We start from the raw sequence: 13082 nt of genomic DNA, 5'->3' as shown, positions 1-13082 counted from the left end.
CCAGGTGGTCAAAATTAATCCAGACCCCTCTACTATAGTACGCCTCATCGCCTGCATTGCATCGGCGCATTAAACCCTACAATCAATGAATCAAAATTTTATGGATTCTCAAAAAAAAAAAAAAGGGAAATCTATTAAAGTGCCAGTGTGGTACCTTGCGCCGCCTGCAGGAGAGGGCAATACGTATTGTTGTCATTATCAGGCTCCTCGGGGTGGGCTCATGGCCACCTAGGCAAACCTGTTTATAGCACGTTGTTCGCAGGCCGCTTCCGACTCCGTGTTCGCGTCACTGTTTGTATGACTGCCGCATCCGATGCAGTAAAACGTGGTACGACCGTGGAAGTTGCTTTGCAGTGCAATGGAGAGCTTGAAGCCGCCACAGTACTACCATGTGTTTTTGAAATTGAACACGTCAAAATTTGCTCCTCCCGCTCGGTGGAGTTGTTGCTCATTACTCTCCAAGACTGACAGTCTTCAGTTATGGTTGTGAAAATGTTAGGACGCTTGTCACAGAAAGTCAATCCTTGTAAACTTTAAGAAATTGATGTGTGCTGCTGCCCCCCCCTCCTCCCCCCACTCCGTTCCGCAGGTTTTACGAATTTCCAAGTCGCCAGGTTCGCGGGTATGGGAGCAGTACAGCTAGAAACATTTGAAAGGACAGACTAGTAGAACTTACTATGGTAAGATGCAATATACGAACAGTAGGTTATGATTTCATCGTTAACAACAATGGCCTTATGTTTTGGAGCAGTTTGCGACAAGTCATGCCAAAACATTTGCGTAGAAGATGCCATGAAGTTCATAAATGCTTGCTAGTAATATTTTTGTTTTTCTTGCCCAAGCTTTATTTGTAGCTGTGCAAAAACGTTAGATATCTTTTCACGACTTTTGGCTTTCTTGCACCTTCCTGTTTATCACTTTAAACGTAGAATCTCGCGTTATCTAAGGGTTGCGCTTATCTCTTGTTTCTTAATGGTGTGATATAGAGGTTACACAGTGCAAGGTAAGGGTTTTGAATGTTGTCCACTAAAAATTGACATCGCCAGAGCTCAGACTGTCTAGATGTAACAAGTAATCAGTGATGCTCGGGTCATCAGCTTTACGAGAATTTGGAACGTGCACAATTCGTTCTTTTCAATAGTTGCAGGAACATTGGTTTTGATTTGTACACATACAAGTTGGTGGTTTGATATGCTACCAACTCTATTTTTTATTTTTCGAACTGTCCATCAAGAAATACTAAGTCCAATATGAACTGCACGGTTCCCGTTTTGCAAGTGCTTTCTTGGACCACCTGTATTAAATCATTAGTGAAAGCTATATCGAGCAGCACTTTGAATTCCGCTCATTCCCGTGACTGGTAAGTGAATTCCACTAAACCCCTGGAAATTTGAAATCTCTGGCAATTATAACCGCTGGCTCTGCACCTTCTGTTGCTCTATGTAGCATTGAATGGCCTCTTAAGTATTCAATAGATGCATTTGGGGATCCATATATTGCTCCTATAACAAATGGCTTGGTTCCTAGTTTCACTTCGCACCAAGCGCTCTCGTGATTAGGGGTGCCGTTCATCTTTGCGCATTCAATATTTTGTCTTATTATGATTGCAATTCTTCCTAACGTGGTGGCAGTAACTTACAATCTTGCATTTCTCGTCGCAGCCACGTTTCACGAACAATAACTACATAGGGTCATAACTGGTTGCGACATATTCTATATCATTGACTTTATTCGTGAGACTTCAAGCATGAAGGTTTATAATTCGAAAGCCTGTTTCCTGGGAGATGGTATCAGTTCAATCGTCACTATTTGTCGGTGTTGTCCTAGGTGGTGTCAATTTGGTTTTCGGCAGTTGCTGTATTTTGACATGGCTAGAATCCCACATACAGCTAAACCTCGATGTAACGAACTTCAATGTAACGAAACCCGTGATGTAACGAACCACGGCATTTTCTGCAACTTCAAGTGTATGCACACCATGGTTTTTCACCCCTTTGGGTAAAGAATTCCTGTTTGCCGGAATTTCAATGTAACGAAGTTTCATGGAGAACTTGGCACGAAATTTGAATTGTAGGGATAGATTTTGGGAGATGCAAGCACTGAAATGGGGTCTAAATAAAATGCGAACGGCGACACGGGCCGCCTAATGCTGTGGATTCAGCGAGCCACGGAGTCTGTGATCGAGCCCCTTGCTACAAACTGCATGGTGTGCATGCACCGCTGGCACACTGTTTCTGTATCTGTCGGAGCTTAATTGTTTACGCGGGCATCAGCGTGAACTGAATGGATCCTAATGGAAAGGGTGCTTCGTAAGCAGCACGTGTGATGTTTTACAGGGAAAATTTCTCCCATGTTATCCGCTTTTTTTCTCGCATACCCCTCTCGTTTGCCCCTCGAGTTGTGTTTCAGCGAGCGGTTAGAAGCGGTCACTGTATCTACCTGCATCGCGCGCGGGTGGTCTCCGTGACTGCGTCAGTGCGCCTGTGGCTTGCGGGGCACGTTTTTGCTGGGAGATAAAGATCCATTCAGTTCGCGCTGATGCCCGCGTAGACGATTAAGCTCCGACAGTAAGAGAAACAGATCGCCACGTTTTCTTTTGCAGGAAATGGTTCACGCGATGAACACTTTATTATCACCACGAATTTCAGTGTAGCGAAATTTCAATGTAACGAAGTAAATTAATAATTTTTCCGACTTCGTTACATCGAGGTTTAACTGTATTGACATTATCTACTTGAAGCTTGTCTCGGTTCAAGCACACGCAGAAGCCTTCTTTTAAAGTGAAGCTTTTTACGTCTACCCCCAAAGGTTTCTGTTGCGACTGTTGGTGTCAACCGAAAACTCCTGCAAACAAATAAAAGGAGCTACTGGCACTGCCAGGAATTGAACCTAGAACGAATATGGAAACGGAGCGAAAGCCTATTGTCTTACCGATTGAGCTAGGAGCCCACGCGGAGACAAGGAAGACAGACGGGGCACTCACCGAGCACATCTGCGGGTTTACCCCCTTCGTTCTTGCTGAATGCCATGTGATAGTGTCACGCAACCTTTAGTGCCGTTGTGCACTCCACCCATGGCACATGTAGCAGCCGTGTGCAAACCTTGCCCATATGGTAGGAGTTATAAAAATTAAAGGAAGTCCACATCAACGAACGCATGGGATCTCACTTCTGCGTCTCAGCTGCCAATCTCGCCGCCTTCATTGCCAGCGGCACAGATGCAGGAGAAGTGAGATTGTCTAACACCAAGTTTGAGCTTCCTTCCATTTTATAAAAAAAACAGTTTCCACTCATGATTTACCAATACAACTCAACGAACCACCATTCATGCATCATGCATTGATTTTGCCTTAACAATGAATGTTTTGAAGTAATGAAGGGTGTGGTTAAGTGCTTTTTACTTGTCTCTGATTTCACTCTTCGTAGAACCACATTTGTGAATTCAAGTGACGTCACATGGGTAATCGTCGTGGGTGTCGTTTACAGCTTAACTTTCCAACACCCTTCACTGTGGATTGGTGCGCATTTTTTGTTTCTTTCAACGCAGACTTCCAAAGTAGCTTGTGCCTATTCAGAGTTTCTGTTAAATAGTCGTTTCGTACATAAATACTGCTTCCTTTCAGTTTTCCACAGTTTTGATATACCTATAAAATAAGAGGAAAGTCCAGGGGCCGCGACATCCAGGGGTCACGGTGGTGGTTCTATTTTACTAAGATGGCGATTAGAAGATGAAGCAGCTCGAGTGTGAGCGGCTCCTGCGAGAAGAGAGGCACCGATGATGATAATCTCATCGGTGCAGCGATGATGATGATAGTTTCAACAAAACCTTTTCAATTTCCTTATAGTCACAAAACTTCAGTATTACTGGACGTCGCCTGAAGGGTTCTTCTGCGGCTTTCTGATTCTGCGCATCCACTCTATTTTTTTTCTAACACCGAGCTTTTCTTCAATACTTCTAAAACAACATTGTTTTTGAAGTTTTTCATAAGTTTCATTGTCATTTAATATTCCAAACACCATTACATTGTTTCGCCACATTCTATCTTTAAACCAACAAGTTTTTTCCGTTGTTTTTCCAAAGTTGAATTCACCCTTTCGGTTGTCTCTTTTAGTTCAGCAAGACTTTTTGCTTGGTCCCTGCAAAGCTGTACAATGTGTCATAGAGCCTAAAGCCTTGCATAGGCTTCTTAGGATGGCCTAAATGCCTTCTGGCCATCACACAACCCTTGCATTAGTGTTTTTGTATCAGGTATAGGATTCATCTGAATGTCACCCGACAACAGCACAGATAGGGCTGCAAAAGTAGAAAACAACACCCGTGGGCACGGCAGCACTAGCAGGGAGCGATTGTCTCTCTTATAACGCAAGTATGAACTAATCTGTTGAAAGAGCAGAAAGAGTCTTGAGAACATCACTCATGCAATGCTGCCATGCCCACTGATGTGCCCAGTGAGGTTGCTTGCTGTATACGGTCTTGCAATGTTGTTGTTCCAGCTTGGTTCATGGAGTCAAGGTTTTCGATGATTCATGGTGAAGAGCCTATCAGATGCATGCTTTGTGGGTTCCTATGGAAGGACGTGCAGATGAGAAGCTCCTGTTAAGACAGCAGAAAGTTGTTCAAGTGTTGCCGCCACTCCCACTGGAAATTCAGATCCTAGGCTTCTCCTGCATAACATATTGGCATCTAGGTGTCTTGCAGAAGAGATATTGAGGGACTTCGCCCAAGTTCTCTTCTGTAACATCCTGCATACATCGGTATTCCATATTTTGGCTCACAATAGATGTGCAGATGCTGATGTGCTTGCAACCACTAGAAGATGGAGAGAAGTTTGCCATATTATGTTGATGAGCAAAACCTGACATGTTGTCCCACTCCTGATAACATATTTCTAGTTGGCCATGCATTATATGAGTGTTTTATTTAAAAAAGATGCATGCTTTTTATGCGTGCTTGTTGCAGTTTAATTTGAGCTTACTTTTTCTTGACGGAAATGCAAACAATCCACTTGGAATTAGACCCATGCGTGTGGGACCTACTGCAAGGCTTTTTTAGCTTCTTGTTCAGTCTGTAAATTTGGGTAGTGCTTGTCATCCAAATTTTTGGACACCTTTCGCTTTCTCCACCTGTGTACTCTGCGAGTTGTCATGTGCGGACTATGCATTTTTTGGAAACAAAACTGGTTTGCTAAGCGATGATGCTGGTGTTTTTCTTTTGTTGCATTTTTCTTGAACACTTCTTCTAATCTCGTGTCTCATTTTGCCCACATAGGAATTCTCCCACTGACAGCAAGGGTACCCATTTGGGGGCGAAGCTCTACTCCAGCCCATCCTGTGACCAATGTAACCACCGGGTTCCTTCTGAAGTAGTGCATTCTACTGAGGCGCCCTACATCTGCACTGTTTGCAAAAAATCTTTCCGTAAACAATGCAACCTTAACAGGCACTTGAGAGTGCACACAAGCAACAAGTCGCACATGTGTAGAATTTGTAATAAGAGCTTTCGCCGAAGAATCCACCTGAATACCCATGAAAGAGTGCACTGTGGCGAAAGTCGCTATGTGTGTAGATTCTGTCAGAAGAGCTTTGATCGAAAAGATAGATTGGTTGCTCATGAAAGATTGCACTCTGACGAAAGAGCTTTCGTGTGTAGCATATGTCAAAAGAGCTTTACTCGAAAAGATAGCTTGGTTAAGCATGCAAAACTGCACTCTGGGGAGAGGACTTACGTGTGTAACATTTGTCAGAAAGGCTTTATGAGAAAAAGCGACCTGACAAATCATGAAATATTGCACTCTGGGGAGAGGCCCTATGTGTGTAGCATCTGTCGCAAGAGCTTTACTCGAAAAAGTTACTTGGTTGTTCATGAAAGATCGCACTCTGACAAAAGGCCTTTCATGTGTGGAATCTGTAAAAAAGGCTTTATTACAAGTAGCAGACTCGTTGCTCATGAAAGACTGCACTCTGCTGAGAGGCCTTACCTGTGTGACATTTGTCAAAAACGCTTTAGGTATAAAAAAGACCTGGCAAATCATGAAAAATTGCACTCTGGGGAGAGGCCTTATGGGTGCAGCATCTGTCAGAAGAGCTTTACTCATAAAAATAGCTTGGTTGCTCATGAAAGACTGCACTCTGATGAAAGGCCTTTCGTGTGTGGAATCTGTAAGAAGGGCTTTACTACAAGTAGCAGTCTGGTTCGACATAAAAGGCTGCACTGTGGTGAGAGGCCTTTTATGTGTAACATTTGTCAGAAAAGCTTTATGGAAAAAAGAGACCTGGCAAATCATGAAAGATTGCACTCTGGTGAGAGGCCCTATGTGTGTACTATTTGTCCGAAGAGATTTGCCTATCGTAACAGCCTGGATTGTCATATAAGAGTGCACTCTCCTGCAAGGCCTCACGTGTGTTACATCTGCCAGAAGAGCTTTAAAGAAAAACGCCACCTGATTGTTCATGAAAGGTTGCACTCCGGCGAAAGGCCTCATATATGTAGCATTTGTCAGAAGGGCTTTACTCGAAAAAGCCATCTGGTTATCCACGAAAGATTGCACTCTGGCAAAAAGCCGTACGCGTGTAACATCTGCCAGAAGAGCTTTAATGAGAAACACAGCCTCGTGTATCATAAAACATTGCACTCTGGCGAAACTTTACATGTGCAGCATCTGTCAGAAGGGCTTCAATGATAAACGCAACCTGGTCACGCATGAAAGAGTGCACTCTGGTGAGAGGGTATACATGTGTAGCTGCTGTCCAAATACATTTTCTCAAAAAGCCAGCCTGAACAGGCATGAAAGACTGCACTCTGGCAAGAGGCTTCATACATGTAGTGCATGTCTGAAAATGGTTCCTGATGAAGGGTCACTTGCAAAATACCAGAAAATACATATCAGCAAAAAGCCCTCTTTGTAATGTGTTAGCGAAGTGGTTTCGAAAAAAACTTTGGAAAGTCACAATGACAGCAGTCATGAAAAAGGTTGCTGAAAATTTGCACTTGCACACATATTGTACTGTGACCGATTGCACATTTGTGTAGAGAAAGTGGGTTGTATGCACTGCTGCTTATCTCAGAAGCTTACCTTTGCCATGCATAAGGTGGAACAATTACTAGGGGCCCATTTCTCCAGTGTCTCTTCCGAGGCCTTCTGGAACTGACAGATCTATCATGAGTGACTGCACTCCACGGTAATCATTGTATCAGTGTTATCAATTTCAACACTGATGCTTCAGAAAAGTTGGCTGAGGAAAAATGTTGGCAAATACAAAAAAGGCCCTCTAAGCAGAACCTATACAAAAAATAAATGCATAAATGAATCTTCTTTTTAGAAAAAAGGTGGGCCCTTGTGGAAAGCCGCCGGGACTACCCGTTGGGAAAGGTTTGTGAAGGCCAACCTAATATCCATGAAAATATGAAATGCAGTGGCAAGTCGAATGTATACAACCAAAAAATAGGTTCACTAAACATACCCTGTTCTACCATGTTAACTACAAGGACCACCTGCTGGGTGTTTGGACACAAAAAGCTCTTCATAAAGGCAATAAATGAGCAGTGTGCAAGTTTCAATTTTAGCTTTCAGAGCGAAGCTTTGCTCTAAATAACTTTGTAAATAGTCTGAACGTGGAGATAAAATTCTCTTTTTAACTTTGTGAAAATGAAAGCCACGAAAACTGCATTTCTTTGTGGCGTTTTCCTTGAGTGATTTATATATTGTTATTAACTCGAAGTTTGTGTTGCTATGTACTCGGTTTTTGTGGCTCCTAGGTCTGTATCTGTGTCTACATAAATGCTGAACGGAGTTGTCTGAAGAAACGAGGACTGTAAAGCTACCTTTTTATTAAACACTCAATCTCTAGTGTAAGACTCGAATGTGTAGAAGTGTATAATTTGTTTTCACTGGTATTCTGCAGTTGCAGCTTACGAGTGCCTTTGCATCATGCACTTGCACATTGTGCATGCACTAATTATTGTACTTTTTTTACTGACTTGTTTTAAGTTCATGTTTTCCCTGCTGTCTATTTTTATTTGTGTCTCAACTAGCTTCGGTTATTGGCCCAACATCTTGTTGCATATTTTTAATGCGCAAAGTTTTCTAATAAATATGAAATGAAACTCACATCACTGTCAAAAGCAGGCAAGTTGCTCTTTCTTTGGGAGAGATTAGGCAGCTTTTTGACGGGGTGGAACCTGAGGTGGATGCATCAGCTGCATGTTTTGTGGCAGCATATTTGTTTTCGCACACATTCACATTTCTGTGAGCACTGACACACCTTCAATCCTGCTCTTCTGAGCATGTGACACATCTGTCCCACGGTGAGTTAAAAGTGAAACAGTTGCTAATTGTGCTACCACCATTACCAACTTTTTAAGGAGGCATTCATGGAAAAAGATATGGTGAGGAAATGGTGCCAAGTAAATCCCCTCCAAAAGGGAAACCCATTACTGTAGCCATACGCAGCTTAGTTGTAAAGGTGTGCCCAGCAGCAGACATTAAGAGTGCATTAACCATTGTGGCCACTTTTATTCCACCCCACAACAGTTCTAGGACTTCATTGACAAGTTTAAAGCAACTCAAGACCCCAGTTGGAGTGGTGCAAATTGGTTTGCATTTGACACACTGGAGTAAATTTTAGCTGTTGCACCCTATTAGTTGTGCTGCATGGCATCGTCAGTGTCATCACCAAGAGCTTCTGCCCCTGATATGCCAAAAATCAGCTTTACCACGCTGCTGTACTCGGCACATGTACAGAAGGCAATCAATATTTCCTGCAGGGTTGTTTTGCTCTTAAACGTAGCAGCCGCAATTTGATTTTCTACATGTTAGGCTAAGTGGCTGTTGCGAGAAAATAGCACAGCAATTTGTGGAAAAAGAGCTGGCATAAACACTATTCTAGCCCTCCCAGCCTCTCTCCTTTTTTGGAGCTGGCTTCTGCCTCGTCTGCCGAAGATATAAACCTATTCATTTTGATGAGCATGTAGAGTATTTGCTCACATGCGAAAATGTTCCAATGTGGGCTTGTAATTAATGCATGCCCTGTAGGCCATGGCTGCCATGAGTAGAGTGCTCTCTGTGGCATTGCCTCTATCACGCCATTATAATCATGGTCCATTGTCATGATGTGTCGTGGCCTTCTCCCGCCTGCTTTCACATGTATATTTTTGACGGAAATTGTTATGGCCACACAGGCGTAAGAAAGTTTTGCAGCATTAAAAAATTGTAATCTTGTGGGATGCTGCAAACAAAAACTCTACGGTTGCATGTTTTTTGGCCAAACATACAAAGGTGTGGCCATAGCAGATTGCCAGTGTGCAGTGTGAATCGTGAGTGTTGCGTATTGTCGCCTTATTTAGATTTAATAATAGGATTTTTGGGCCATTGTATACTGGTGGAGTTGGCTCAGTGATACCAATTTGGTCCAGGGCCAGGCATGCGGCCTTATTTAGGAGGTAACAAAATGTAAAGATGTATTGCTTGTGCTGACATGTCACTATCTGAATGTTAATTGTGCGTTTAAAATGAACTTGTAAACTTAGTTAAAACATTGCATGTGATTGTTGACGAGTCCTTGTCAATAATAACTATATAAACTCATGCAGGTAATCTGTAAATATGAGGAATGATGTGCTGGGTAAAATATGTTCCTTAGAAAGTAAAAATAACGCTTTTATTTTTAAGTCACATCATCTATGGCAGTCTTGCTAAGGGCATCAGATATAAATAATTTGTGTCTGTATTTTACAGAAAAAAATTCCCATAACCTGTAATGTCCCATGCGACTTTGTTACTGCACCGTTAAGGCACATTCCCACTGGCGATGCGCCTCGTCGCGCGACGAAAAGCGACGTCGCAAAGCGACGAGCCGGCCGTCGCTTTTCGGAGTTTTGCGACGGCGGAGCAGATCGCTCTGGGTCCGAATTCCCTCGTCGCGCGACGGCCCCGCAAAACCGGTAAGCCAATCATGGCCGCGGAGTAGGCTGACGTACCCGGAAACGAAACGTTTCTTTACATCCGGTATGCAAACGCTGCGGGCGGGCGGGCGAGCGCCGCCACCGCTGCTGGCTCCCTGTTCTGTGGCTCGGCCAGGCGCTTGGCTGGCTTGGCCCGCTATCGCTGTACCCGCCCGGGTCGGGCCGGCAAGCAACTTCCCGTGTGCATCGGTTCTTTGGTCAGTGGCTTCAGCGTACGCGTGCACTAATCAACGAATAGCGTGGAACTCATCAGTGTGGAGAAGCGTGTGTGGATTGTAAATAGAGCTAGGTGGACAGCGAGACGGTAGGTTGACTTGCAGCCTCTTCGTCTATCGGCGACTGGTAAACACGCGTAGAGTTCGGAGGCGTCAGAACGTTGCGCCTGTGAAAAGAAGCGACATTTGTGGGCCGTGATGCGGGTGTTGTGGCGTGAAAGCAAGCGTGTGCATTTCTTAGTGCAATAATATGTTGAAAAGAGCCTTCGTGAGTTTGTTATTTTCTGCTCCTCCCGCAACCCGCAAATGCTTTCGGCATTGCTCCAGGTTAGTAGCATGTGTTTTAGTTTGATTTGTACCTGCTTTTGTCGCGTATTCTTTGACTTCGAATGGTTGACGCACCAACGAGGTCGTATGTACAAGTCGGGAAGCAGCTGCGCTGAACGCAGTCGCATCATCGCTCATCGCAAGTGCGAACACCACCTCAAGGCCTCATCGCGCGACTCGCGCCATCGCGCGACGAGACAAATCGCCAGTGGGAATGTGCCTTTATTCTGGCAAATGCATGTGCTTTAACTTTATCACTTATTTCACGGTTTATTGTGCTAGCGTAATGGAAGGAGCGAATATCTGGCCGAAACTGCACCAGTTCCATAGTCGCCCAAAATCAACGTGTGGCATCTTGCAGTACCAAGCCACTTGAATACTGGTTAATACCACAATCAAGAAAAAATTACATTACACAAATGCTTTTGCATACAGTGTGCATTTTCTTGAATAGGCTCACTGCAGATTGATAGCATTTCATGCGTAGCCCAAAAGATTACTTAGTTTACATTGTGTATTTTCTTTAATAGGCTCACTGCAGATTGATGGCATTTCATGCATCACCCAAAAGATTGCTTCGTTTACAATGCGGTATCTCGCTTTCTCTGTTTCCCTGTACTGTTTTTATTGATTTCTTCTGCTTCTGCACCAGTGCCTTTTAGCACACCACCTTTTCCTTCGAGACCTGCATTTCGTCTTTTATTTTTACTTTTTAGGCTTGCCTATAGCCTTAACTCCGATTGTCTCCACGTTGTTTCCTTATTCTTGTTTTCTTTGTTTTTGATCACCTACATTTTTGTTAATTGTTGTTTTATTCATTGTCTTGCCTCATAGCCCTGCTGTGCCTGTATGTAATTTGAGATGTAGCTTGTATCCTAATTTGCTGCATTTTTCTTTTTTCTTTCAATTGTTTTATTTTTTGCCCATTATCCTGCTGCTGTATGGGTTCCCGGGCCACTCAATTGGTTTTATGCAATTTTTCGTCGATTTCTCCCACAGTTTTCTCCATAAATTACAGGAAATAGTCATTCACTTTATTCTTCTGAGGAGCATTAGGGCGTTATGCAGCAGGACATTTCTATAATCTAGCCGATTCTAATGCCGCCAATGAAATATATGTATTGGGGCTATCATAACATAAGAATAGGTGCAACAGGTGTTATAAAAACTGATGAAATAAATAAAATCAGGTCTGTTCGAATGCTGAATTCACCTCACCTCAGGGTCTTGCGGATCTCTTGAATTTAATACGACTTGGCCATGCAAGGTATTGCACAAGTAGGGAAGTGGCAACCACATGACGCGACGCAGCCAACACAGCCAGGTGAATTAGGTAGACTGGCCCCGCTGTTTATTGCACTGTTTATATAAACACTTGTTGCCAGATGCCTAGTGTTAAAAGCATTGAATTATTGTCCATTATATCTTCCCTTCCATGGAGAAAAACAAAAGCAAGCAAAGAAAAAATTCACTCTTGCATAAAGAAAACGTCGTAGCTGAGTTTGTAGGGGGGAAGGAGCTGCGTAATTTTGAGGTACGTGTGGTCACAGGCGACAGCACTGGGCACTGCAGGTGGTGGGCTAGGTGGGTCATTGCCATATTGAGCAACACTACTTCCCAGTGGCTCTTTACAGGACCCCCTACTGGCCGAAGGCAATGCTCGACGCCTCAGGCACGGCGCTAAGGCTTGGGTTCACTAAAACCAGTCGTGGGGGTGTACCGGGACTGAGTCTGCAGAGAAACCTTTAGAAGCTGGCAGATCCTGTCGGTGTCTCCCGATAATTGTTGTGGGGCGTACTTCCACAAGCACGTGCCCGACTAACCACGAACACAGGATGCCGGGTAACGGCCAACTGACTCCAAGGCTTTATTTCCCTTGAAATATATACCTGAGCAATCATGGCAGTAGCGCCCTCTCTCGGTAGCACACTAGTACATCAATTGTCGCTGTGGTGCCCTCTGTCTCTACAACACACTACATCCCCCCTTGTTTAGTGATGAACACCACTGAATGCACATCACATCACTACACTTCACACAGTCACAAGTCCAGTCTTGCGGGCCTCCGGATCACTCTCCCATACCTAGACACACGAATAGGTGAACTTGGAGACTGGGACTGGGGTGAAGTCAGAAGACTGCATAGGAGGAACTAACCCTGGCCCTCCTCCATTAGTGTCTCTGACGGATGGCTCACTCTTGGGATGTTCTTCGGTGGCAGGCTCGACTGCACCCTTCGGCACTAGGATGCTGTAACTGGGACTAGGTGTAGCCGATTACGTTGGATAACTCCCTTCGTGGTCTCCACGACGCAAGAACGGGTATGTTGCACTGGCCCCAGAACCAACACAGGGCTATTTATGTCTCGTACCCAGACTTGAGAGCGAGTTGTGGGTAAGCCGCATGCATTTCGTTGAAGTCCAGGACCTGCTTCCTTCGATTGGCTTGACCACCCAGGTTGAAGGACCGAGATGAAGCCACTGTGGCTCGAGCTGCTGCGAAGTCTTGGGAACTCTTGTTTGCAGGCGTATGCCCATTGGGAGTTGTGCATAGCTTACTTCATTAACACCTGGTGTGTCC

The 13082-nt window shown here is 44.2% G+C and overlaps 1 protein-coding gene across 1 annotated transcript in view; it reads left to right on the top strand.

Annotated features, from left to right (window-relative positions):
• LOC144163967 (uncharacterized) overlaps positions 1-9700 on the top strand; it is a 41953-nt gene extending 32253 nt beyond the window's left edge. Inside the window, exon 4 of the mRNA XM_077694605.1 lies at positions 5269-9700. Coding sequence (XP_077550731.1) covers positions 5269-6679 — 1411 coding nt within the window. The 3' untranslated portion in view covers positions 6680-9700. The remainder of the gene's footprint in view (positions 1-5268) is intronic.
• Positions 9701-13082: the final 3382 nt, after the last annotated feature.

This window comes from Haemaphysalis longicornis, unplaced genomic scaffold (assembly GCF_048455015.1).
Source record: "Haemaphysalis longicornis isolate Haplotype H1 unplaced genomic scaffold, Haemaphysalis longicornis Haplotype H1 scaffold_13, whole genome shotgun sequence".
In the NCBI taxonomy this organism is placed as follows: Eukaryota; Metazoa; Arthropoda; class Arachnida; order Ixodida; family Ixodidae; genus Haemaphysalis; species Haemaphysalis longicornis.
Note: the sequence above shows the minus strand (reverse complement) of the source record. Positions and strands in the feature narration are given on the sequence as shown.